The sequence below is a fragment of the Eretmochelys imbricata genome, chromosome 9 (assembly GCF_965152235.1).
Source record: "Eretmochelys imbricata isolate rEreImb1 chromosome 9, rEreImb1.hap1, whole genome shotgun sequence".
Lineage (NCBI taxonomy): Eukaryota > Metazoa > Chordata > Testudines > Cheloniidae > Eretmochelys > Eretmochelys imbricata.
In genome coordinates this window covers 50,417,429-50,445,168 of record NC_135580.1, presented here as the reverse complement: position 1 = coordinate 50,445,168, position 27,740 = coordinate 50,417,429, and the positions used below count along the sequence as shown (strand labels likewise).

At 45.7% G+C, this 27,740-nt stretch overlaps 2 protein-coding genes across 3 annotated transcripts in view; both read right to left on the bottom strand.

Annotated features, from left to right (window-relative positions):
• Positions 1 to 27,017, bottom strand: part of UBE2G2 (ubiquitin conjugating enzyme E2 G2) — a 57,617-nt gene extending 30,600 nt beyond the window's left edge. The window contains exons 1-3 of one of the 2 annotated variants that reach the window (XM_077826391.1): positions 26,798 to 27,017; positions 443 to 478; positions 298 to 343 (exon numbers count right to left, since the gene is read on the bottom strand). In XM_077826391.1, coding sequence (XP_077682517.1) covers positions 298 to 343; positions 443 to 478; positions 26,798 to 26,840 — 125 coding nt within the window. In that variant the 5' untranslated portion in view covers positions 26,841 to 27,017. The remainder of the gene's footprint in view (positions 1 to 297; positions 344 to 442; positions 479 to 26,797) is intronic. The other variant, XM_077826392.1, reaches the window with a different exon arrangement.
• Positions 16,212 to 19,547, bottom strand: LOC144270368 (uncharacterized). Its single transcript, XM_077826791.1, has 2 exons — positions 17,540 to 19,547; positions 16,212 to 16,873 (listed from the first exon to the last, which is right to left on the bottom strand). Exons 1-2 carry the CDS (start codon positions 18,072 to 18,074, stop codon positions 16,212 to 16,214), a joined length of 1,197 nt encoding a protein of 398 aa, XP_077682917.1. The 5' UTR covers positions 18,075 to 19,547.
• Positions 27,018 to 27,740: the final 723 nt, after the last annotated feature.

The window sequence follows — 27,740 nt, the reverse complement described above, 5'->3', positions numbered from 1 at the left end:
CTACTTCACTGGGCCAACGTCACAAACTTTTATTATTCCTTCAACAATATGACCATCAGCATAAGACGACTCAAGTGCAAGTGTTCTATTTTCAAATCCAGATCATGGTCTGATGGCAGAGAGGTTCCCAACTTCCCCCTTTGAATACGGACTGAGCAGATTGCATGGAGTTCTCTTTTACGCAAGAATGTACAAGACTGAATTAAGATTTTCTGTATTAATGCTCTCCTTTATGACAAGCTAGTCCAAAAAGTTAAATGTAAGATGAAGTTTAACTCCAAAGAAGTATCAACTCACATGATCAAGGCTTCCCATTCAAAGAAGTTTTCTTCATTCATAGGCCCTATTTAAAGAAAAAAAAAAAAAAAAGATACATCATTGCTTTACGAACAACAGTCAATGACACATACCTACATAACATGAGTTCTATATAGCTCCTTACCTGCTACTATTCCTTCTGGTGGATTCAGGGTTAACTCTAAAATTCAGAATTAAAAGAAGATTGTTATTGATACAGTAGTTTCTTTATATTACTTAAAATTCAAAGAATAAGACATTTAACCTATCAATTGGATTGCTGTAGCTCAGCATGCTAATTCCTGACAAGCAGCAACAGCCGATCAGATATCAGGAAAAACTTGGGAATGTTCTGATTCCTCCTACTGGTTGTCTACTCTCCTCATCGGTTGAGTCTTCCAGAGAAGAAACACCAACACATCAAGCTCACAGAATGAAACCACTTCATGAACTAACACAATCACTGACTTGCTAGCCAACCTGGCTTTAAAAACCTTTCCTGAAACCCAATACACAACAATTTGAACTTTAAGGGGAAAAACCACTGTTCCACCCAAACACAGAAAACATGCACGCTTTTTCAGGGTGGGATATTCTGAATTAGCACACAGAGTTATCAAAGTTCAATGAACAGGGAAAGACTTTACTCCCATGGCCTCACTGCATTAATTCAAAACTGATGACATCTTCACCCCAAACACAAGCCAGAATACAGCGAGGAGGAGGAACGGACGCAGAAAGATTTGATGGGAATAGTTGCATACTGTACTGCAGCTGCTGAGGACTACATCCTATCTGTACAATTTAAGAAATGTGAGAAAAGAACCACAGAACAGCCTTGAACAACTGGCTGACTAGTCAAGCAGTCTTTCCTGTCTCCAGACAGTCACAGCCTGACTAAAGCAAACCTTTACCTCGTCACGACACAGTTCATCTGCAGCTTCATAGACAGCTGACATTCCTGATTCACCAAGCTATAGTAGACTTAAATCCATGGCCCCCTGATTTCAGACTCTCCCATAAGATGAGCATCCTGAGGCAAGAACTCCATGCATCCGATGAAGTGAGCTGTAGCTCACAAAAGCTTATGCTCAAATAAATTGGTTAGTCTCTAAGGTGCCACAAGTACTCCTTTTCTTTTTGCGAATACAGACTAACACGGCTGCTACTCTGAAAGATGTCCTACTGTAGTAATCACTTAGAAAGTCTCCAATATCTAGAGGATGTGAGAGCAATTTAACTAATTTCTGATCAGAATAAAAACTTCGTAGCGAGCTACCCTGATTTGAGTTGAAAAGCTTAGGTATACCCTGAAACACAGTCTTTTGAATTATTTTAGCCCTGTGGAACACTTGGAAGAGGAATTTACAAAAGAGGCTCTCTAGCCTGCCAGCTCTCTGCGTAAAAAACAATACAAGGAAAGCTATTAAGGAATAGGATTCAAAGGGGAAGAGTCAAGCCAAGGGGTTCAAAGAATTATTTCTCTTTGTCTTGCCAAGTACAGTTCAATGTCAAGTTAGTAAATGACATCACCAATGTATGGTATTATACACAGCCTGTGGAAGCTCTGAGCCTATCAACTCAACATCAGAATACTTTTGATATTTCCCACAATTACATGCACCCTTCTAGGCTGGATTTTTCACTTCTGAAAGGGAGAACAGTGTTCAGATCTCAGACTCTGTGCTGAGAGAACAGCGAATGAGACTTCTGTTGCTCAGTCAGGGCCTAGTTAGGAGTTAATAGCTATGAAAGGAGTTGTGAAGGATGCACTGTATAGCCCTCCTACCCCAAAGAAAACCATACCAACACAAGGTACTGGGGACAGTGAGGGTGAAATCCTATGGGACAAAATAAGGTATTTGTGAAGATGCAGACTCAACCCTTCACCTCACCTGGCTAGGGTCTGTCCTTCCCCTTCTCAACAGAAATGGGTGCGCATCACATTAGGGGAGCAAGCACAAGGCAGCTGTGTGGGGTTAGGCCTATCTAGTCCTGAGAGAGGAAAGCTGCAGGATCTTGAACTCACATCATTCTGATAGCCATTTTATGCTTGGATTATTTTGCGGGGAGAGGGTACCCCTCTTTTGCACTTCCAGGATTCTCTCACACTGCTAGAGTTTATACAATTTAAAGGCCATTTGGGAATCCCAGCTTTCAAATGCTATACAGCATTCATCTCAAGCAAATATCATATTGCCTGTATATAAATCCATGGTATGCCCACATCTTGAATGCAGATCTGGTTGCCCCATCTCAAAAAAATTGGAAAAGGTACAGAAAAGGGCAAACAAACATGATTAGGGGTATAGAACAGCTTCCATATGAGGAGAGATTAATAAGACAGGGACTTTTCAGCTTGGAAAAGAGATGACTAAGGGGGGATATGATAGAGGTCTATAAAATTATGACGGGTGTGAAGAAAGTAAATAAGGAAGTGCTATTTACTCCTTCTCATAATACAAGAACTAGGGGGTCACCAAATGAAATTAATAGGCAGCAGGTTTAAAACAAACAAAGAAGTATTTCTTCACACAACTCACTGTTAACCTATGGAACTCTTTGCCAGAGGATGTTGTGAAGGACAGACTATAACAGGGTTCAAAAAAGAACTAGATAAGTTCATGGAGCATAGGTCCATCAATGGCTATTAGCCAGGATGGACAGGCATGGTGTTCCTAGCCTGTTTGCCAGAAACTGGGAATGGTTGATAGAAGAAGGATCACTTGATGATTACCTGTGCTGTTAATTCCCTCTGAAGTACCTGGCATTGGCCACTGACAGAAGACAGGATACTGGGCTAGATGGACCCCTGGGCTGACCCAGTATGGCTGTTTTTATGTTAGCTTGTGAAGCATTAGCTGTTAAAATTACATCAGAACTGAAGTGGACTAAAAAACAAGATTGCAATCAACATTACATGATTTTAAAAGGACACAGCTTGAACAAGATCCCAAATGCAGGTTTTGTAAAAACACAAGCCCATGATCTTTTATTGTATCTTATCACTAGCCACTGCAGCCAGAGGCAGAATGATCCATAACCCATTACTAATCCCTGGAGCCATTTACGCACTCTTAAATTTTGTTTGTGTTAAGAGTTCAGATTTTCTAATTTGTTTTTAAGCTTAGAATGAAATAACCACCCCATTTAAAAGATCTATTCATATGCAAATACAGTGTCTCCCCTGAACATTTCTGGTACACACAATGACCACTAATGCATGTTGCGGATGCCCAAGTTTTTAGAAAAGGTTTCATAGATTCATAGATATTAAGGTCAGAAGGGACCATTATGATCATCTAGTCTGACCTCCTGCACAACACAGGCCACAGAATCTCACCCACCCACTCCTGTGAAAACCTCTCACCTATGTCTGAGCTACTGAAGTTCTCATATCGTGGTTTAAAGACTTCAAGGAGCAGAGAATCCTCCAGCAAGTGACCCGTGCCCCATGCTACAGAGGAAGCTGAAAAACCTCCAGGGCCTCTTCCAATCTGCCCTGGAGGAAAATTCAATCTGCCCTGGAGGACTATTGTTGTTATAGCAACAGTCACTAATGTCATACTCATTGTGAGTCACTGATGTATGATCACTCAGGATGAAACTGTCCATAGAAAGAGTTATAGAGATATCATGCAGTGACTACAACCAGACAGTCTCTTCATGGACAGTTAAACTTCTCTGCAGTTCCTTTGTCATGCAGAGCAGCTGCCCATAGTGGTCCTACAAGCACCCCCTGCAGTTTCCCTCCAAATTCTCCAGAATAATCCAGTTAAAACCAAAGTCTTTGAAACTATATTCCCCTTCTCCTGGGAACTAATTTATTCAATATCATTCAGCCCCCACAAAAGCTTCTTTCTGCTTCCCCCTCAGGTTTAGGGTCATTTTGTTAGGTATAAAATAGTTATGGTCAAATAAACTGACTTCACTATAGCGAGTGTACAAACATACCAAGAATCTGCATTTTAATCAACCCTGATTATGTTCTCAAATGATCTGCTGAACAATACACCTTCTGAAAACTTTATTAAACATTTATCAATTAATTTGAAAGTATGCAAAACTATTAAAGACAGATTACCTGAGAAATACATCTTTTCCCCTTAGTGCAGGCAAATGATAGGACTCTGGCCTGAGATTCAGGAAACCCAATTCTATTTCCCACTCTGCCATTTCCCTATTGTTGTATTCAGTGTTGTTGTAGCCCTGTTGTGTGACTTTGGGCAAGTCACTCCCTCCATCGGTCAGTTTCCCCATATGTAAAACAGGGACAATGACACTTACTTTCCTTTGCAAAGTACTGAGACCTATGGATGAAGATACTTAGCCCTGGTCTACACTACAAGTTTAGGTTGAATTTAGCAGCATTAATTTGATTTAACCCTGCATCTGTCCACATGACAAAGCCATTTTTGCAGACTTAAAGGGCTCTTAAAATCTATTTCTGTACTCCTCGCCAAGGAGGGGATGAGCGCTGAAATCGACATTGCCGGGTCGAATTTGGGGTAGTGTGGACGCAATTCAACGGAATTGGCCTCTGGGAGCTATCCCAGAGTGCTCCACTCTGGACAGCACTTCAAACTCAGATGCACTTGGCAGGTACACAGGAAAACACCGGGAACTTTTGAATTTCATGTCCTGTTTGGCCAGGGTGGTGAGCTCATCAGCACAGGTGACCATGCAGTCCCAGAATCGAAAAAGAGCTCCAGCATGGATCGAACGGGAGGTACTGGATCTGATCACTGTATGGGGAGATGAATCCATGCTATCAGAACTCCGTTCCAAAAGGTGAAATACCAATATATTTGAAAAAAATCTCCAAGCGCATGATGGACAGAGGCTATAACAGGGATCTGCAGCAGTGCCACGTGAAAATTAAGGCGCTCAGGCAAGCCCACCAAAAAACCAGAGGCACAAACGGTTGCTTCAGGTCAGAGCCCCAGACATACCACTTCTGTGATGAGCTGCATGCAATTCTAAGGGGTGCAAGGGGGGGAGTCTCACACAACAGGGATGGGGATTTTGGGGAGGAGGAGGATAGCGCACAACAGGCAAGCGGAGAAACCATTCTCCCCAACAGCCAAGAATTGTTTATCACCCTGGAGCCAATACCCTCCCAACCTGGGCTCCCGGAGCATGAAGCTGGAGAAGGCACTTCTGGTGAGTGTACCTTTGTAAATATAACACATGGTTTAAAAGCAAGCGTGTTTAATGATTAATTCACCCTGAAGACTTGGGATGCATTCACGGCCAGTACAGCTAACTGGAAAAGTTTGTTAACGTGTCTGGGGATGGAGCGGAAATCTTCCAGGGACATTATTAAGGGGACATTCAGAGGTGGCCGTTCCTGCTGCGCTGTTTGCCTGTGGCTGAAATCATCCCCGCTTTTAGCCACGCGCTGGGGGGAGGCCACTTACGCTGAGCTGTTCGCATTTGGCTGGCAGGGATCTTCTCTGATACTAGTCATGCGGTGGGAGGAGGGGTGAAGCGATCATTCTAGAGAATTGGAGGGGGGGGGGAGCGGTTAGTTGTGTTTGTGCTGCACGTTAAACCGCAGTCCCTCCTTTTAAATGGACAACCCAATGGGTGCTTGGTATGGGAAAGGACAGTGCTGCTGTTTGAGACCATTCCCACATGTTATGAAGGCTGAAGAAGCCGAAAGACTGTGGCTTACCATGGCTGCCTGCAAGCCGAATTCTGTTGCCCAGCCCTGTGTGTGTGAGATCTCTCACACCAAACCGGCAGGCCCTCAATATAAGAGGCAAAATGCGACCTTGTACCGAAAACACATATACTACGTAATGTTAACAGCTTGGTTCACCATGAAAGAGTCTACTCATTGATCTCTAAAATGTCTTTTTAAATACTACTCTCCCTTTTTTTCCCTCCCGCAGCTGCAAATGTTTCAACACTCCCCCAATCATCTCCGTCCCAGAGGCTAGAGCAGATAAGAAGGTGAAAAAAAAGCACTCGCGATGAAATGTTCTCTGAGCTCATGCTGTCCTCCCACACAGAAAAGCTCAGCAGAATGTGTGAAGGCAAACAATAGCAGAGTCCAGGAAAGCATAAAATGAACGCGAGGACAGGAGGGACGAGTAAGATGAGAGGTGGCGGCAGCATGATGACATGAGGCAGGATGCAATGTTGAGGCTACTGGGGAATCAAACGGATATGATCTGGCGTCTGGTGGAGCTGCAGGAAAGGCAGCAGGATCACAGACCGCCGCTGCAGCCCCTGTGTAACCGCCCGCCCTCCTCCCCAAGTTCCATAACCTCCTCACCCAGAAGCCCAAGAACCGGGGGGGGGGGGCCTCCAGGCACCCAACCACTCCACCCTAGAGGACTGCCTAAGCAACAGAAGGCTGGCATTCAATAAGTTTTGAAGTGCAGTGTGGCCTTGTCCTTCCCTCCTCCCCTCATCCACAACCCCACCTGGTGCTTCCCTCCTACCCCACCACTCCCAGGCTACCTTGGCAGTTATCCCCCTATTTGTGTGATGAATTAATAAAGAATGCATGATTTTGAAACAACAATGACTTTACTGCTTCTGCAAGCGGTGATCGAAGGGGGGAGGGCAGGTGGCTTACAGGAAAGTAGAGTGAACCAAGTGGGCGGGTTTTCATAAAGGAGAAACAAACAGAACTGTCACACCGTAGCCTGGCCAGTCATGAAACTGGTTTTCAAAGGTTCTCTGATGCGCAGCGCACCCTGCTTTGCTCTTCTAATCGCCCTCATGTCTGGATGCGCATAATCAGGGGCCAGGTGATTTGCCTCAACCTCTCACCCCGCCATAAATGTCTCCCACTTACTCTCACAGAGATTGTAGAGCACACAGCAAGCAGCAATAACAATGAGAATATTGGTTTTGCTGAGGTCTAACCGAGTCAGTAAACTGCGCCAGCGCGCTTTTAAACGTCCAAATGCACATTCTACCACCATTCTGCACTTGCTCAGCCTATAGTTGAACAGCTCCTTACTACTGTCCACGGTGCCTGTGTATGGCTTCATGAGGCAGGGCATTAAGGGGAAGGCTGGGTCCCCAAGGATAAACTATAGGCATTTCAACATCTCCAACAGTTATCTTCTGGTCTGGGAAGTAAGTCCCTTCTTGCAGCTTTTCAAACAGACCAGAGTTCCTGAAGATGCGAGCATCATGTACCTTTCCCGGCCATCGCACGTTGATGTCGGTGAAACGTCCCTTGTGATCCACAAGTGCTTGCAGCACCATTGAAAAGTACCCCTTGCAGTTTACATTCTGGCTGCCAAGGTGGTCCAGTCCCAAGATGGGGATATGCATTCCGTCTATCACCCCACCACAGTTAGGGAATCCCATTGCAGCAAAACTATCCACTATGACCTGCACATTTCCCAGAGTCACTACCCCTGATAGCAGCAGCTCAGTGATTGTGTCGGCTACTTGGATCACAGCAGCCCCCACAGTAGATTTGCCCACTCCAAATTGATTCCCGACTGACCGGTAGCTGTCTGGCATTGCAAGCTTCCACAGGGCTATCGCCACTCGCTTGTGAACTGTGAGGGCTGCTCTCATCTTGGTATTCTTGCACTTCAAGGGCAGGGAAAGCAAGTCAAAGTTCCATGAAAGTGCCCTTACGCATGCGAAAATTTCGCAGCCACTGGGAATCATCCCAGACCTGCAACACTATGCGGTCCCACCAGTCTGTGGTTTTTTCCCGGGCCCAGAATCGGCGTACCATAGCATGAGCCTGCCCCATTGCCACCAGGATGTCCAAACTGCCGGGGCCCGTACTTTGAGAGAAGTCTGTGTCCATGTCCTCATCACTCTTGTCACCACGCTGCCACCGCCTCCTCGCCTGCTTTTGCAGGTTCTGGTTCTGCACATACCGCAGGATAAAGCACGACGTGTTTAAATCCTCATAACAGCCACAGTGATCTGAGTGGGCTCCATGCTTTCCATGGTATGGCGTCTGCAGGAGAGCAGAGTTGCAGCAGAAGCGGTGGCTGACGACAGATGCCACGAGAATAGATATTTACAGAGAACGATGAGATGACCTGCGAGGTGGATTCATGAGAGCAGGAGAGCAAAGTTGCAGCGGAAGAGGTGGAGGATGAAGGTTAACACCACACACATTTCCCGAGGAAGAACACACGTACCCGGGAGCCCATGACAGACAACATGGAGAAATTCACTATTGAGACAATAGCAGCAGAGCAGAGTTGCAGCGGAAGCGGTGGATGACGACGGTTAGCAGTCCTATTGCACCGTCTGCTGAAAGCAGTATGGTGTCCGCATGGAAAAAAGGTGTGAAACGATTGTCTGCCGTTGCTTTCATGAAGGGAGGGGCAACTGACAACATGTACCCAAAACCACCCGCAACAATGTTTTTGCCCCATCAGGCATTGGGAGCTTAACCCAGAATTTCAATGGGTGGCGGAGACTGCGGGAACTGTGGGATAGCTACCCACAGTACACCACTCTGTAAGTCGATGCTAGCCACGGTAGTGAGGACGCACTCCGCCGACTTAATGCGCTTAGTGTGGACATACGCAATCGACTGTATAAAACTGATTTATAAAAATCGACTTCTATAATATCAACTTAATTTCATAGTGTAGACATACCCTTAGCTGTTATATAGCAAATATTATTCATTATTATATAAGGTGGATAAAAAATAATTATTTTTTATTTAAATCAGATTTTTTTGATAAAATGCTTTTTGAGGGAAAAACCTATCTAAAGACAGTTTTAATTAAGATACATTATAGCTCAAAGATATCTCATCATGGAATAAGGATTAAAAATTCTAATTCTATAGTATGAGACAATATATTCATGTAACGTTTAAGGAAAGTTTTGTAAATGAGTTCCAATAGTTCATGTATTAGGGACCCAATTTTATAGGGTTCCTGGGGCTTCTGTATAGATTATTTAGGTTAATCTTTCCATATACCCAATGGGACTCAGTGCTCAGTCTAGAAGATACCATCAGAGACGCTTACTTGTGCAGTTGTCAAAGAAAAAAAAATCCCTATCATCCAGAAACAACCATAGATAAGTTTGTGATAAGAACCAGAAGATTACAAAAAGAGGTAACTGATGAAAAAAATGCCTGTTTTTTTTATGCAAGAAACTCTCCTTCCCGTATGATCAAGAACCCACACTTCATTAACATGGTTCAGTCATTAAGACCAGGATACAGTCCATCCAACAGAGCAGACGTCGCAGGCAAATTGCTGGATAAAGTGTATGAAAGAGAAATTGAGCAGTATGCAAAAGGTCTAGAGGGTAAAATTGTTAACCTGAGTCTTGATGGATGGAGCAATATCCACAATGATCCTGTTGTATGTGCTTGTCTGACAACAGAAGAAGGGAATGTCTTCCTTACAGAAACAACTGATACATCATAAATGATCTGGAGGATGGTGTGGATTGCACTCTCAGCAAATTTGCGGATGATACTAAACTGGGAGGAGTGGTAGATACGCTGGAGGGCAGGGATAGGATACAGAGGGACCTAGACAAATTGGAGGATTGGGCCAAAAGAAATCTGATGAGGTTCAATAAGGATAAGTGCAGGGTCCTGCACTTAGGACGGAAGAACCCAATGCACAGCTACAGACTAGGGACAGAATGGCTAGGCAGCAGTTCTGCAGAAAAGGACCTAGGGGTGACAGCGGACGAGAAGCTGGATATGAGTCAAAGGTGTGCCCTTGTTGCCAAGACGGCCAATGGCATTTTGGGATGTATAAGTAGGGGCACAGCGAGCAGATCGAGGGACGTGATCGTTCCCCTCTATTCGACATGAGGCCTCATCTGGAGTATTGTGTCCAGTTTTGGGCCCCACACTACAAGAAGGATGTGGATAAATTGGAGAGAATCCAGCGAAGGGCAACAAAAATGATTAGGGGTCTGGAACACATGAGTTATGAGGAGAGGATGAGGGAACTGGGATTGTTTAGTCTGCAGAAGAGAAGAATGAGGGGGGATTTGATAGCTACTTTCAACTACCTGAGAGGTGGTTCCAGAGAGGATGGTTCTAGACTATTCTCAGTGGTAGAAGAGGACAGGACAAGGAGTAATGGTCTCAAGTTGCAGTGGGGGAGGTTTAGGTTGGATATTAGGAAAAACTTTTCACTAGGAGGGTGGTGAAACACTGGAATGCGTTACCTAGGGAGGTGGTAGAATCTCCTTCCTTAGAAGTTTTTAAGGTCAGGCTTGACAAAGCCCTGGCTGGGATGATTTAATTGGGGATTGGTCCTGCTTTGAGCAGGGGGTTGGACTAGATGACCTCCTGAGGTCCCTTCCAACCCTGATATTCTATGATTCTATGATCAGGAAATGCATACGCTGCAGAATACTTACAAGTAGCAGCAGTAAAAGCTATAACAAACGCTGAAAAAAAAATTCAAATGTCTAGTATGCAGCTTGGTCACAGACAATATTGCAAATGTATACAAAGTGAGAAGACATTATTGTGAAGAGAGTCCCAAGACGATAATATACATTTGCAGTGCTCATTTGATGCACCTCCTAGCCAAAGACTTCAGTGTGCCAGCAATAAAGGCTAATGTTTTTGGCAAAATACTTCTGTAACAACCACTTTGCAGCAGCTGCTCTGAAAAAAGCGGAAGAACCAAGATAACTCTCCCACAAGGTGCGCGATGGAACTCAGTAGTGGACTATTTTGAGCACTATATCAAGAATTGGACTAATCTGATGACAGTTTGTGAACAAAATTGTAAAAAGATAGACGGCACTGTCACAGCCGAAGTTCCCAACATTGGGCTTAAGAGAAATGTTGAACACATGCTGAGTATCCTGAAGCCTATTTCTGTAGCCTTGAACAAAATGCATGGAAATAGCTGTTTTATTGCTGATGCTGTTGAAATTTGGAAAGAATTGAGTGAGATCTTAAAAAGAAAAATATGCAATGACAGAGTTAAATTACAAGCATTAAAAAAACGAATGGGACAAGCACTATCTCCAGCTCATTTTCTTGCAAATAGGGTCAAACCTTAACTACTGAAGAAGAGGAGTTGGCTATGACATGGACATCCAGCAATCATCTCTCCATAATGCCAACTATAATAAACTTCAGAGCTAAGGATGAACCATTCAAGAAATATATGTTTGCTGATGATGTTTTAAAGAAAGTCACACCAGTGAACTGGTGGAACTCACTTAAACACTTGGATTCAGAGACGGTTGAAGTGATAATCTCACTTGTAACAACAGTAGCTTCTTCTGCCTGTGTAGAAAAATATTTTCTTCCTTTGGACTAATTCATTCCAAACTGAGAAATCTTTTGGGACCTGAAAAAGCAGGAAAGCTTCCTCTCCAGATTATGAACAAACAGGAAAATGACGGTGAAGAGAACTGAGTTAGCTGCAGAAGCCAATATTTTAAGTTTCTCCTGTTGACCTGGCTGACAGTCGATTTAATTTTTTTTAAAAAATATTTCATTTAACTATTTTAGTTAAAAACAATTTTAACCAAAACAAACCTGATTTTAAAAAACGTGAATGTTTAAATTAAAATATTATATGTTTGCTGTTGAAGACAAAAAATCCAGAATACATAACATTGTTGTTTCAGTTAAACAAGCAATCTAAATGTCTCTCTGGTGATCTCCTAATATAGCATGGCAAGAAAATCCTCCAAATATTAATGATCAACTTATTGAATTGGAGATAGTTCACCTCCCAATGACTTCATAAATATCTGCTTCAATTACCTTTGATAAATGAGATAACCAAACAATCATTCATTTTCTGATATAGCTGTAAAACTAATCTGAAAAGTTCTCAAAATAAATCACTTAAAAAATGTATAGTGTGTACCTTCTAAAAATGACACCTACATCTATCTCCGAGTTGTGAAGCATATGTATTAAGGTTATAACAACTAACAAGAATGCACTTTTATGTAGAAATCCATGACTAAATCAAGTCTTCCTGACTCGTGATTGAAATGATTTCAATCAGTTTGATTTAAATCAAATCCACCCTGCTATTATAGCCTCTATTAGAGATGGTAGAAATATTCTCTGTCCTGAACTCACCCATCCTATTTATTACAGTTCCCTCGTGGTAAGTGAATTCATTATCATTACTTGGATAAGCTTAAGTGTTTTATGACGCAATTTCCTACATTTTTGAACACATTCTCTCTTGGGATTGAGTTTCAATAACTGACTAGGAAAAGCCCCAAATACTATGTTTAGGAAAGGAAGGGGCATTTTCAAAGCAGTGGTTTTGATGCTAACCATGTTAACCAGCTGCAGGGGCCTTGCCTAAATATTTATCTCTTTATTTAATGAGCAGCAGCAGCTAACCACAACCTGTCCAGCTGCAATGCTGGATTTTTCTTTTTGCTCCAGATGGAAACTTTCCAATTTTAAGAACAGACTGCAAGAGCATGCAAACTGAAATGAGGTTGGCTTATGTCCTGAAGCATAAAGGCTTATATCTCTTCTAATTGTTTTTTTAAATCCTGTCTAACGTAACCATAGATGTTCTCTGCCATATAAATGTCTAATTTTTTTCTTAATCCTACTAGGCCCTTGGCCTCCATTATATCTAGTGGTAATAAATTCCACAGGTTAAATGCCTCAATTTTTAAAAGGAAATACTTTCTTATATTAAACACGACTACTTTGCAGTTCTACGGTTCTAATGATATAAAAGAACCTCCATTTTACAGATGTGGAAATTCAGACACAGGAGTGTAAAGAGCTGCCTAAGATCAGATAGCACATTACTGGCAAAGCTGGGGATATGGCTATGCTACAAACACTACAGCAGCAGCGCCATAGTAGCACTGTAATGTAGACACTACAGAGATGGAAAGGATTCCTCTACCGCTGTAGTAAATCCACCTCTCCAAGAGCTGGTAGCTAGACTGACAGAAGAATTCCTACCAGTCTCTATGCCAAGGCTTAGATCGGCTTAATTACATCGCACATGACATGAGCAATGTAGTTAAACCGACCTTACTTTGTAGCATAGACCAGCCCCAGGAAGAGGATTCCAATCTACCAACTCTCACGTGCTTCAACCAAAAAAATGCTTTTCCTCAAAAATGACATTCAACCAATTTCAGATTTAACACAGCACAAAATCCAGGATATTTAGGCCAGGTCTACACTATAAAATTACACCTGTATAACTATATTGCTCAGAGGTGTAAAAAAATTCACACACACACCCCCCCCCCCGAGCAATTCAGTTATACCAACCTCACCCGTGGTGTAGATAGCACTATGTCGACAGGAAGGCTTACCTCAAAGACATAGCTGCTGCCTCTCGCAGAGGTGGGTTAACCACGCCAATGGGAGCAGCTCTCCTGTCAGCCTAGTAGTGTCTTAACTTCCTGAAATTTCTGACTTTAATGCCTGTCAGAGTTCTCTCCCCACTCTGAACTCTAGGGTACAGATGCGGGGACCCGCATGAAAGACCCCCTAAGCTTATTTCTACCAGCTTAGGTTAAAAACTTCCCCAAGGCATGAATTCTTCCTTGTCCTTGGACGGTATTGCTGCCATCACCAAGTGAGTTAGACAAAGAACCACTTGGAGTTCCTGTTTCCCCAAAATATCCCCCCCAAATCCCTTTACCCAATCAGATTCTTAAAAACAGAACTTTTTTATAAAGAAAAACAAGCACCTCTGTAAAATCAGGATGGAAGGTAATTTTACAGGGTAATACAATTTAAAACATAGAGGATTCCCCTCTAGGCAAAACTTTAAAGTTACAAGAAACAGGAATAAACCTTCCTCTTAGCATAGGGAAAATTCACAAGCTAAAACAAAAGATACTCTAATGCATTTCCTTGCTATTACTTACTATTTCTGTAATTTTCGATGTATCATTTAGTAGGAGCTGGATTAGTTGCTTGGTCTCTCTCTTTGTCTTCGAGAGAACAACAAAGAGCACAAACAAAAACCTATCTTCTTTCCCCATTGGTGCTTCTGGTCAGGTGCCAACTAGGTTAATGGAACTGATTAACCCTTTACAGGTAAAGGAGGGATTTTACGCTACCCTTAGCTGTATGTTTATGACAGTGCCCAACCACGGAACAAGCTGAAATTATTTGACTGGCACTAGCAGAATGGCCAGTCCAGAGTCTGAAGCACACAATGCCCATATGATTCAAGGAAGCAAACACTGACTGAGGGCATGGCTACACTTGCAGATGTAGAGTGCTTCGAGTTAAACCCGCCTTCGGAGAGCGCAGTAGGGAAAGCACTGCAGTCTGTCCACACTGACAGCTGCAAGCGCACTGGCATGGCCACATTTGTGGCACTTTCAGCGGCACTGGGAGCGGTGCATTATGGGCAGCTATCCCACAAAGCATCTCTTCCCATTCTGGCGCTGTGGCTTGTGGGAACAGGGTGGGGGGCGGGGCATTCTGGGTCCTGTCCCAACGCCCCATGATGCATCTGTTCGCATCCCAGCAATCCCTGTGCTTCCATCCATATTTGGCGCCATCTTTCAACGTTTTTTGTACTGCGCGCTCTGTCTTCCCTTTCGGGCTGCGGGAATGGAGCTCGAACTGCTGAGGAGTATGCTGATGAGTCTCGCCAGCACGTCACATTTGGCAGTCGAGTTATTCCTTATAATGCAAAGTGACAGTGAGGGCTCCGATGATGATATCGACTCGAGTAACGCATATAACACAAGCTTGCTTGTGGCATTCACGGACATGCTCACCACCATGGAATGTCGCTTCTGGGCTCGGGAAACAAGCACTGAGTGGTGGGATCACATCTTCATGCAAGTCTGGGATGACAAGTAGTGGCTGCAGAACTTTCGGATGAGAAAACCCAGTTTCATGGGACTGTGTGAAGAGCTCGCCCCCACCCTGCAGCGCAAGGACATGAGATTGAGAGCTGCCCTGACGGTGGAAAAGCACATGGCGATTGCAATCTGGAAGCTGGCAACTCCAGATAGCTACCGCCAACCAATTTGGAGTGGGGAAGTTGACCGGTGGAATCATGTTGATGCAAGTTTGCAGGGCCATTAATCACATCCTGCTCAGAAGAACGGTGACTCCGGGTAACTTGCATGACATTGTGGATGGCTTTGCACAAATGGGTTTCCCTAACTGCGGAGGAGCGATAGATGGCATACACATTCCAATTCTGGCACCAGCCCACCTAGCCTCCGAGTATGTTAATCGGAAGGGGTATTTCTCGATGGTTCTCCAGGCACTTGCGAATCACCGTGGGCTTTTCATTTACATTAACACAGGCTGGCCCGGAAAGGTGCATGACACAAGCATCTTTTGGAACACTGGCCTGTTCAGGAAGCTGCAAGCTGGGACTTTTTTCCCAGACCAGAAGATCACTGTAGGGGAAGTCGAAATGCCCATTGTGATCCTTGGAGACCCCGCTTACCCGTTAATGCCGTGGCTCATGAAACCCTACACAGGGAGCCTTGACAGCAGCAAGGAGAAGTTCAACAACAGCTGAGCAGGTGCAGAATGACGATGGAGTGTGCTTTTGGCCGTTTAAAGGACCACTGGAGCTCTCTGTACGGGAAGCTGGATCTGGCCGATGACAGTAGCCCCGCGGTTCTATCCACGTGCTGCACCCTCCATAACATTTGTGAAGGGAAGGGTGAATGATTCACTCAGGCATGGAACTCGGAGGTTCAAATCCTGGAAGCTGAATTTGAACAGCCAGAGAGCAGGACTATTAGAGAGGCCCAGCGTGGGGCTGCAAGGATTAGGGATGCCTTGAGGGAGCAATTTGAGGCTGAAAGCCACCAGTAATGTCTGGTGCCCTGAACGGGAGTGAAGTGCAGTGGTTCCAATGTTGGTAGGAATCTGTGTTTGCTACGCTGACTTGCAGAGCCTGTTTCTTTTCTGGGCTAAGGTATCTTTTACTTTATGCAATAATAAAGAATATTTTCAAAGCCAAAAAATCCATTTATTGAAAAGAAACAACTGCTTGTGAAACAGACAGGGCAAGGGGGTGGGGTGGGGAACGGTACAACCACAGATTTGCATCTGTCCTGTTATCATACTCAGCCTTCCTCTTTGAAGTACTGTGCAATGAGTGCTGCACTTCAGGATGGCTATACTGCATGGTGATGGGGGTTGAGTGCAGTGGGTAAGAGTCGTAGTTTTCAGGGCTGGGTGGTGAAGCTACAGGTGTTGGAGGCAGCTGGTGGCGGTAAGAACCCGGATGTTGGGGAATGTGGGTTGGAGGTGACATGAGGGCACAAAGGAAAGAGTTTTGGGACAAGGGCTGCGGGGGGGGGGGGGGGAGAGGAGAGAGAGTCCAGGCACGGTAGTGCTCCGCCTGCATGGCTACAAGCACCTGGATCGAGTCCGCTTGGCGCTCCATTATGCTTATCAGACGATCCGTGCTTTGCTGCCGGAGCACCGCGCTTTTGTGCCGGCAGTCCTCATTCTGCTGGCTGATCCTCCTTTCCCTGTCCCGCCACTCCTGCACTTTTTGATTTTCATTACTTGAATGCTGCATTACTTCATGCAACATGTCTTCCTTTCTTCTACGTTGGCTCTTTCTGATTCTTTGGAGTCTTTCGGCTGGTGATAACATGGACGGCTGAGATCTCAAGGTTGCATCTGCAAAGGCAAAATGCAACACTTAACGGAGGCAGCATTGTTCACACCAGACAGAGCAATGATTCCCTCATACTTAAGGGCAAGCACAGTCTACACAATTGCATAATTTGCCCGTCCTAAAGCGAGCGCACATAACCCACAGGAGCCCCAAAATGGTGAGTAAGCACAGGGTCAAGCGTGACTGATTGTTTCACGGCTGAATTGTCCTCTGGGTTTCTGTGCCTTGGGGAGAGCCAACAGCGGCAGGGGGCCCCTATACTGAACACTGCCCCCACATTTTCCACAGGAGTTCGTCCTGGATATCTCGCTGCTGAGGGTGACCTGGGAAGCAAGGGAGAGTCTTCTACTCCAATGCGGATTCCGCCCTGGCCCATATGCAGCTTGCCTGTGCGCAGCTATGGTCCCCCCGCCCCTCACGGCACAGTGGCGAGGACAAGTTAGCTTTACTGGGACAAGGAACACAGTGGCTCACCCGAGAAACCTGTGCAAGCACATTTCCCAAGTTCTGGATGAGATCTTTGAAGAGATCGTTGAGACAGATTACCAAGATGTGAGAGAGAGCACACCAAGGTCCTATTCCGCATCTAGGCATGCATGCAGCCCTAACCCTCCTCACCCCAAGAGCCCGCACCAAATAAATTCCTTCCCAAAATAAAAGCCGCTTACTGGGAACCTCCTCTGGTGTTTGTCCTTCCCCCGACACCAACTGCTGCGAGTGGCTACCTTCCTCCTGGCTTGAGAACAGCTTCTGGCTGCATGCATCTAGGGATTCCAGGGTGTCTTCCTCTGCCTCAGCACCCTCGCTCTGACTCTGCTGCTCCTCTTCCTCCTCCCACCTTGTTGAACTGGGCTCTGAAGTGTCCATGGTGGTACTCGGAGTGGAGGTGGGGTCAGCCCCAAGTATCACGTCCAGCTCTTTGTAGAAACGGCAGGTCGCAGGGGCAGCACCGGAGCGGCTGTTTGCCTTGTGCGCTTTGTGGTAGGCATTCCACAGCTCCTTCATTTTAATCCTGCACTGCAGTGCGTGCCAGTCGTGGCCCCTTTCCATCATGTCCCTTGATATCTGCCTGAAGGTATTGTAATTCCTACGGCTGGAGTGCAGCTGGGACTGGACAGCTTCCTCCACCCAAACACCGATTAGGTCCAGTACCTCGCCATTGCTCCATACTGGGGATCGTCTGGTGCATGGAGGCATGGTCATCTGGAAAGGTTCGCCGAGAGGATTCCACGCCTGGCTGAGCAAACAGGAAGGGGATTTTCAAAATTCCCAGAGAATTTAAAGGGTGGGTCTGACGGTTGGTCACCTGAGGGCAGGGCAGTAGAGTTCAAAGTAATGACCAGAGTGGCTAGGACAGGCACTGTGGGACACCTCTGGAGGCCGATCAGTGCGCACTAACAGACCAGGCCATCCACACTGGCGCCGTGGCGCTCCAGCGGGGGCACAACAAACGTTATTCCACTCACCGAGGTGGAGTACCAGGAACGGGCCAGCCGCAGAGTCAGAGCGCTCCATGTGCCTTCCAGTGTGGACGAGTATTGAGCTAGTGCGCCCGGGGCTCCTTTAATGTGCTGTAACTCACAAGTGTAGCCAAGCCCATAGTTTTCCAAAGCAGCGAAAGACATACACACAGGGCAAAAAAATTGTAACGGCTTAAACCAACTTGCAGAGAATAGAACAGGATCTCAGCTTCATTCAACGTACACTGTTAATGAGGCAGTGTTCTTTAGAAAACGTGCATCTTCCCAGTACGCATACATGCAGCTTTGCATAGAATATAGGTTTTTAAATATTTTACCTGCATACATAGAAAATTTGGAAACCCTCCTATCTGCCAAATAAAACTAAATGTTCACCAGAACTCAAAAAGGAACATTGCCATACAAAACTTTGAACTCTCTACCCCAGCCATTTTGTCAGTAGAGCTCTTTAAAAAATTGTTTCAAGAATTTAATTTACAACATATAAAAATGGGGAAAGTTTGCTGTTGTCATCTTTTACTTGCTCATTCAGAAATGGCAACCAATTTTTTTAATTAAACTATAAAAAAAATACACATACAGGCAGAGACCATTTCTGGAAAAATTTCAGCCCAACATATTGAAGTCCCTGAACATTATGAAAAACTGAAAACAAAGGATTATAATGCTCATGCAACCTTAAGTACAGATGTAAATAAAGCACCAGCTCGAGTATAACTGCACTATTCTAGCAGACAACTGACTAAACTAAAAAAAGGAATGATTTAACTTCTTTTACAAGACCAGAGATGCTGGAAGGGAAGTTACTACTTTACAAAAATCAGATTAAGGCCCCGATCCTACAAACACTTATGCACACATTTCACTACCCTATGACATGAATGGGACCACTCTCAGTAGTAAAGATAAGCATGCTGGTGTTTGAACTATCAAGGCCTAGATCTCAATACAAAAAAGTCAAGGGACTAAAACAAAATTAAAAATAATAATAAAAAAAATCAAAGAATTTCAGAGATAGTACACTAGAAAAAAAAACCAAGCCAAACGCCAAACAGGTATTTCTGTCATAATTAGGAACAAATTATTGGGAGGAGGGGAGAAATCAGATTAAAGTAGTGAGAAAAGTATATATTCATAAAAAGCTTTCCCCAGAGCAGTCTCTCTTAATTTCAGTTTACACACTAGTTAGCTAATAATCCACATCCAATAAAAGCAGAAAAGCACAATAAGGGGATCTAACTTTAAGATTATGAACAAACATTTACTATATTTTTACTTTTGAAAACTATTTTGGGCTAAAGAAAAATACTAGAGGACAGCTATAATTGGGTGTTCACTTGTACATCATTAGCATAAAACATCAGCAAAAGGCATGAAGAGTATTTATGGTCTAGATTTACCTCTGCTTTTTGGAACAAAAGCTTAACAAAAAAGAGGCTAGCTAGGAGAGTTACTGTCTGCATAAGCAGTTTAACTATGTTTGTTCAAATGTTAGAAGACAGATCAATTAATGGTCTACAAGGACTGACAATTACATGCCTCGAAGAGAAAACATATCAGACTTGCAGTTATAATTTTCCAAGAGGAACTTAGTTTTGATAATAAACTACATCACTTAGAACGTCGGGGAAGCTGGGATACACAGTGTGCCAAACTTTTCTGCTCGTATCTCCATAGGTGAAATCATTGCACAGTAAATTAATTGCTATAGATTACATTAATTGTTCACAAGACTACATTCAATTACAGTTCGGATGCCTCTTCTCAAGGAAGACTCAGAACTGGAATAGCATATGTTGCAGGTCATGACTGAGATGTACTGGCAGAGCTGTGCAAACAATACACAAAGAATGTTCTGATGTTATATGATTAAAATATGACCAGTGTGGCTACCATTGTTATATAAATACAGCAAATCTTATACAAAGTACCGTATATACTCGTTCATAAGCCAAATTTTTTTGGTAAAAAAGCGAAGCATTGAAGAGCAGGGTTGGCTTATCAATGGGTCTACATCAAAATTTGACAATTTTAAGCTCTATTGAATTGAATATCTAATATAATGTCATTTTGTTTACCTGGAGCTTTCGCAGACACGGAGCCCCTCAGCTCCCTTTGGCCACAGTTCGCCGTTCTCAGCCAATGGGAGATGAGGGAAGTGGCAGCCAGCATGTCCCTCGGCCCACGCTGCTTCCCGCAGCTCCCATTGGCTGGGAACAGCAAACTGCAGCCACTAGGAACTGAGGGGCTCCATGCCTGCAGATGCTCCAAGTAAACAAAATGTCCCGACCCACCAGCGACTTACCCATATGGGCCAGGAGCCAAAGTTTGCCAACCCCTGAAATACAGAGTTGGCTTATGAAAGGATCACACAGTTTTTGCCATTTTTACCTATCCATTTTGGGGGGTCGGCTTATAAACGAATGGACTAATGAACGAGTTTATACGGTAGGTCATGTAAGGTATCTATGGAAAAGTTATGATTTGCTGAATATGGTTCTCCTATTTGTATGCATATATTATTTTTGTATCTGAAGTTATGAATATTGACTATGTTCCTATATTTCAAATGTGTTTGCTCCTCATAGAAGAAATGGTTGTAGGGGATAATCCTGGTTCAAGTGATCACGAGCTAATTCAGTTCCAACTGAACGGAAGGATTAACAAAAATAAATCTGCTACTAGGGTTTTTGATTTCAAAAGGGCTGACTTTCAAAAATTAAGGAAATTAGTTAGGGAAAGGGATTGGACTGAAGAATTTATGGATTTAAAGGCAGAGGAGCCCTGGGATTACTTTAAATCAAAGCTGCAGAAGCTATCGGAAGCCTGCATCCCAAGAAAGGGGAAAAAATTCATAGGCAGGAGTTATAGACCAAGCTGGATGAGCAAGCATCTCAGAGAGGTGATTAAGAAAAAGCAGAAAGCATACCGGGAGTGGAAGACAGGAGAGATCAGCAAGGAAAGCTACCTTATTGAGGTCAGAACATGTAGGGATAAAGTGAGACAGGCTAAAAGTCAAGTAGAGTTGGACTTTGCAAAGGGAATTAAAACCAATAGTAAAAGGTTCTATAGTCATATAAATAAGAAGAAAACAAAGAAAGAAGAAGTGGGACCGCTAAACACTGAGGATGGAGTGGAGGTCAAGGATAATCTAGGCATGGCCCAATATCTAAACAAATACTTTGCCTCAGTCTTTAATAAGACTAAAGAGGATCTTAGGGATAATGGTAGCATGACAAATGGGAATGAGGATATGGAGGTAGATATTACCACATCTGAGGTAGAAAGCGAAACTCAAACAGCTTAATGGGACTAAATCAGGGGGCCCAGATAATCTTCATCCAAGAATATTAAAGGAATTGGCACATGAAATTGCAAGCCCATTAGCAAGAATTGTTAATGAATCTGTAAACTATGGGGTTGTACCGTATGATTGGAGAATTGCTAACATAGTTCCTATTTTTAAAAAAGGGGAAAAAAAGTGATCCGGGTAACTACAGGCCTGTTAGTTTGACATCTGTAGCAAGCAAGGTCTTGGAAAAATTTTGAAGGAGAAAGTAGTTAAGGACATTGAAGTCAATGGTAAATGGGACAAAATACAACATGGTTTTACAAAAGGTAGATCGTGCAAAACCAACCTGATCTCCTTCTTTGAGAAAGTAACAGATTTTTTAGACAAAGGAAAAACAGTGGATCCAATTTACCTAGATTTCAGTAAGGCATTTGATACCGTGCCATCTGGGGAATTATTAGTTAAATTGGAAAAGATGGGGATCAATAGGAAAATTGAAAGGTGGATAAGGAATTGGTTAACAGGGAGACTACAGCGGGTCCTACTGAAAGGTGAACTGTCAGGCTGGAGGGAGGTTACCAGTGGAGTTCCTCAGGGATCGGTTTTGGGACCAATCTTATTTAATCTTTTTATTACTGACCTCGGCACAAAAAGTGGGAGTGTGCTAATAAAGTTTGTGGATGATTCAAAGCTGGGAGGTATTGCCAATTTAGAGAAGGACCAGGATATCATATAGGAGGATCTGGATGACCTTGTAAACTGGAGTAATAGTAATAGGATGAAATTTAATAGTGAGAAGTGTAAGGTTATGCATTTAGGGATTAATAAGAATTTTAGTTATAAACTGGTGATGCATCAATTAGAAGTAATGGAGGAGGAGAAGGACCTTGGAGTATTGGTTAATCATAGGATGACTATGAGCTGCCAATGTGATATGGTCGTGAAAAAAGCTAATGCGGTCTTGGGATGCATCAGGCGAGGTATTTCCAGTAGAGATAAGGAGGTTTTCGTACCGTTATACAAGGCACTGGTGAGACTTCACCTGGAATACTGTGTGCAGTTCTGGTCTCCCATGTTTAAGAAGGATGAATTCAAACTGGAACAGGTACAGAGAAGGGCTACTAGGATGATCTGAGGAATGGAAAACTTGTCTTATGAAAGGAGACTCAAGGAGCTTGGCTTGTTTAGCCTAACTAAAAGAAGGTTGAGGGGAGATATGATTGCTCTCTATAAATATATCAGAGGGATAAATACCAGAGAGGGAGAGGAATTATTTAAGCTCAGTACCAATGTGGACACAAGAACAAATGGATATAAACTGGTCATTGGGAAGTTTAGACTTGAAATTAGATGAAGGATTCTAACCATCAGAGGAATGAAGTTTTGGAATAGCCTTCCAAGGGAAGCAGTGGGGGAAAAAGTTCTATCTGGCTTTAAGATTAAACTCGATAAGTTTATGGAGGAGATGGGATGATGGGATAACATAATTTTGGTAACTAATTGATCTTTAAATATTCATGGTAAATAGGCCTAATGGCCTGTGATGGGATGTTAGATGGGGTGGGATCTGAGTTACTACAGAAAATTCTTTCCTGGGTATCTGGCTGGTGAATCTTGCCCAGATGCTCAGGGTTTAGCTGATCGCCATATTTGGGGTTGGGAAGGAATTTTCCTCCAGGGCAGATTGGAAGAGGCCCTGGAAGTTTTTTGCCTTCCTCTGTAGCATGGGGTACGGGTCACTTGCTGGAGGATTCTCTGCTCCTTGAAGTCTTTAAACCAAGATTTGAGGACTTCAATAGCTCAGACATAGGTGAGAGGTTTTTCGCAGGAGTGGGTGGGTGAGATTCTGTGGCCTGCATTGTGCAAGAGGTCAGACTAGATGATCATAATGGTCCCTTCTGACCTTAGTATCTATGAATCTAAACACCCACAATGCAGTTTACATCAAGTCTAGCCAGCACATTGTGAATGGAGTTTGAGTGATTGCCCACCAACGAACACAACAGGCCACAGAAGAAGCCTATCCCCATCTAATGGACTTTCCTGAGGACCTTCTATCTAGTGTACGGGTAATGGCTGCTCTGACTCATGCAAGGGCAAGTGACTAGAGCAGGGGCGGGCAAGCTTTTTGGCCTGAGGGCCGCATCAGGTTTCTGAAATTGCATTGAGGGCCGGTTAGGAGAGGCTGTGCCTCCCCAAACAGACAGGCTCCCGCCCCCATCTGACCCCCTCTCCCGCTTCACACCCCCTGACAGCCCCCCCAGGACTCCAGCCCCATCTGCCCCCCCCCGTTCCCTGATGGCCCCCCTGTCCCATCCCCTGTCCCCCGCTCTCAGTCCCCTGACCGCCCCCGGACCTCCGGCCCCTAACTGCCCCCTGCCACCCCATCCAACCCCTCCTCCCATTCCTGACTGCCCCCCGGGACCCCTGCCCCATCCAACCACCCCTTCTCCTTGACTGCCCCCCACCATCCCATTCAACCCCCCTCTCTCCTTCCTAACTGCCCTCCCCAGGACCCCTGCCCAATCCCTGCCTCCTAACCAGCCCCCACCACCCCATCCAACTCCCCCCCTCCTTCCTGACTGCCACCCCTTGCCCCCATTCAACCCCTATTCCCCACCCTCTGACTGCCCCATCCCCTATCCACACTCCTGACCACCCCCTGAACTCCCCTGCCCTCTATCCAACCCCCACCGTTCCCTGCCCCCTTACCACGCTACCTGGAGCACCGGTGGCTGGCAGCACGGCTGCACCAGGACAGGCAGCCCCGCCACGCAGCACAGAGCATCAGGTCAGGCTGGACTCTGCAGCCCCACCGCCTACAACATTGTGCCGCATGGCGGCAGGGAAGGGGAGACAGCAAGGGAAGGGCTGGGAGCTAGCCTCCCAGGCCAGGAGCTCAGGGGCCAGGCAGGATGGTCCCGCGGGCCATAGTATGCCCACCTCTGGACTAGACCCTGTGGTACTAAACTTCATCTTGTGTTCCTGTATTTCTCCACAAACTATGCCAAGGCTTTGTTTGAGACAATGAAGTTTCCCCCCACATGGCAGAAGCTATAGAAGGCCCTGGAAACAGCTCCATTTTGCCTCTTTCCTGCTCTGATCTCTGAACTGGATTTATACTAATGGGAGCATTATAACCAAGGTACTGAGGACCTTCCAATTACTTGGGAACAACCAGAGACTTAACTAGTTAGCAGTTTATGCCATCACTGCTTTAAAGCTAATCCAATAATTTTGCAATTATTGTATTTATTTGATTCCTTTAACCAATTTTAACTCTCACCTCTTTCTTTTTATAAATAAAACCTTTAGATGTTAGATACTAAAGGATTGGCTGTGTGTATTTGGGTAAGATCTAAAATATCCATTAAATTGTTGGGTAATATGGCTGATCATATGGGATTGGTAGAACTTTGTATATGATGAACAAGATTTTCAGTAATCCTCATCATATTTGACTTGGCTGTCTGGGTGGAAGCCAAAGGCTGTATTGCTTTAAGGGAATTGCATTTTGGCTTCTGGGTAACCAGTAAGGTATTATAGAAGTGTTTTGTTGCTATCTTGGTGGAACTAAGTATTGAAATAACCACCAATCTGGGGGACTGCCGCACTATTCTTTGCAGTTTGCCCTAATTGAGCAACTGTAGCATGCCTACCCCTATTATGCCCAAGTCTTTTTAATGCTATTAAGTTCACATTTGCATGAACCAAAGTTCAGTTAGAAGTTTTAGACAACAGAAGCGCCCAAGTTTTTTAAATTAGGAGATCTACTTAAAAGGAGGAACATCTAAGCTCCCAAATGCAAGCAGGGACTAATCCTCCCCCGCTCCACCCGCCCAAGATCAGAAGCATATCTAATGCTTCTGAAGGGAACTTTGGTATCTAGGGCTCTCAATTTAACCACTATCAGATGCAACAAACTCAACAGAAGCACAAATAGACCTCACTCTTGCCCATAAGCAGCAGACAAAAGAGATCAGAGCAATTCACTCTTCGTGCCCACACAATCCTCATCCTCACTGAGAGCCAACAACGGCCCTGATAAGTGCCTGGTCATCATGCAGCTTTGGGACATGGATACCTCCACACTATGAAAGGGACTGAGGCTACGTCTACACGACAGCAGCCACAGCTCTAAACCACCAGGAGAAAGCTCTCCCATCAGCTTAATAATTCCTGCCTCCACAAGAGGTTGTAGCTAAATTGGCGCGGGGGGGCGGGGCAGCTTCTCTCACACAAACAGGGCTGTCCACACTGGCGCTTAGGTCAGTGTAATTTACATGACTCGGTGGGTAGCTTATTCACGCCCCTGAGTGACATAAATTATACCGAAGTAATCTGTAGTGCAGACAACCTGAGACAAGCAACTCATTTGTCTGGGGTCAGACTCCTGTCAGATCGTTAAGATTTCTAGTCACAATTGTCCGGGGCTTTTTATATACCGGTTGAGGATGGAGTCTTCAAGGGGGCCATTTAATCATCACAGCACACTGAAGTACAGTACTCCTGCAGCATTTGCAGAAGCCAGATTCTTCCATCATTCATCAGAAAGCAATGAGGCTTTCGCTGGATAAACTGTGAAGTGAAAGTCTCATTGCTCCTTCTAGTGGGAAAGATGTGAACAATACCAACGTTGCTTCACCCCAGCTCAGCTGTTTAAAAGGACACGTCCAGTGACAGTCAACGGCAGCTTGTCCGACAGGTCACGTCTCCAACCAGCCCCGCCTGGTTAAGCGGGCAGAGCGTGCTCAGAACTAGGATGATTTTCACATGGCGGCCAAAACAGCCGTATGCTTTGACCCCATTTCCCCACCGTCTTTGCTCCTTTCTCCCCAGCTTCTCCCGGGGGCCTTGGCACCCCGGGCCTCCCCGCCTGGCAGGGCAGGGAAGGGGCCGCTCCTCAGCCGCGGGCGGACCGGCCAAGGAGCGCTGCCCCAAGGCTCCGCTCAGGGGCCTCGCCTTGCCCCGCGTCAACAGAGGCCCCATGGGCCGGCGGCAGGAGCCTCGCCTGGAGCCCCTGTCCCGCGCAGGCCCGGCCCGCAGCTCGGCGCCCCCGTGCCACGCCAAGCTGGGGGAGCGATGCCGAGCCCGCCCCGCAGCGGCTGGGTCCCCGCGCGGGAGGGAAGGCCGGGCCCGGCCCGCTCACTCACGCTTGTACTCAGCCATCAGCCGCTTGAGCGCCGTGCCCGCCATGCCCGGCCGGGCCGCAGCCGCCAGCCGTGAGGAGCTGGAGCGCGCCCCGCCGCCGCCAGCCGCGTCCGAGGCAGCAGCGCACCATAGAGAGCCAGGCGGCGCGGCTAGAAAGGCCGCCCAGGCCCAGCGCGCAGCTCCCTCTCGCTGGTGCTGCGGGGTCCGTCGGGCGCACGCGCTAGGGGCGGGGCTGCTGGAGACTGAGAGCCCGGGGTGGAGGGAGCGGGGACATCAAGACTCCACCCCCGCGGCCGCTGCACGCGCCCGGCCCGCGGATGCCTCCCCGCTTCCACAGCCCCGGCCCCCGTAGTTAATGCAGCTCCGTGGTCCTGGCGCTGCGGGAAGGAGTCGTTGGGCGCCGAGTGGACGGAGGGTCCCGCCCAGCCTTGTGTCTGAGCGCAGGGGGCGGGTGCTCCAAAGGGCCGAGTTAAGGGGACGCAGTGGGTCCCGTAGTGCCAGGCCTCACCCTTGCAAGAAATGCGAGGCCTGAGCTGGGGGACGCGCAGTCCAGGCCTCCCTCTTCCCCCACCCCAGAGGCTGCCAGTGAGCAGCTGGGGGATTTGTTTGGAGCATCAGTGGACTGGGCGAGTGGTGGCTCTGGTAGCTCGCGCGGGCTAAGGGGACTGGCAGCCATGGGCCTCTGCCATGCACCCCGCTGCCACCCAGTCACACCTGCCAGCCCTTTGCTGCCAGTGCTGCCTGCCCACGGCCCCAGGCTAGGGTGACTAGATGTCCTGTTTTTAAAAGGACAGTCCTGGTCTTTGGGACTTTTTCTGAAATAGGCGCCTATTACCCCCCACCCCCGTCCCATTTTTTCACAGTTGCTATCTGGTAACCCTGCCCCAGGCTGCTAGTTTGTTCAGTCCTGATGTGTCTGGTGGTGGGATGCCAAGACCCCCAACC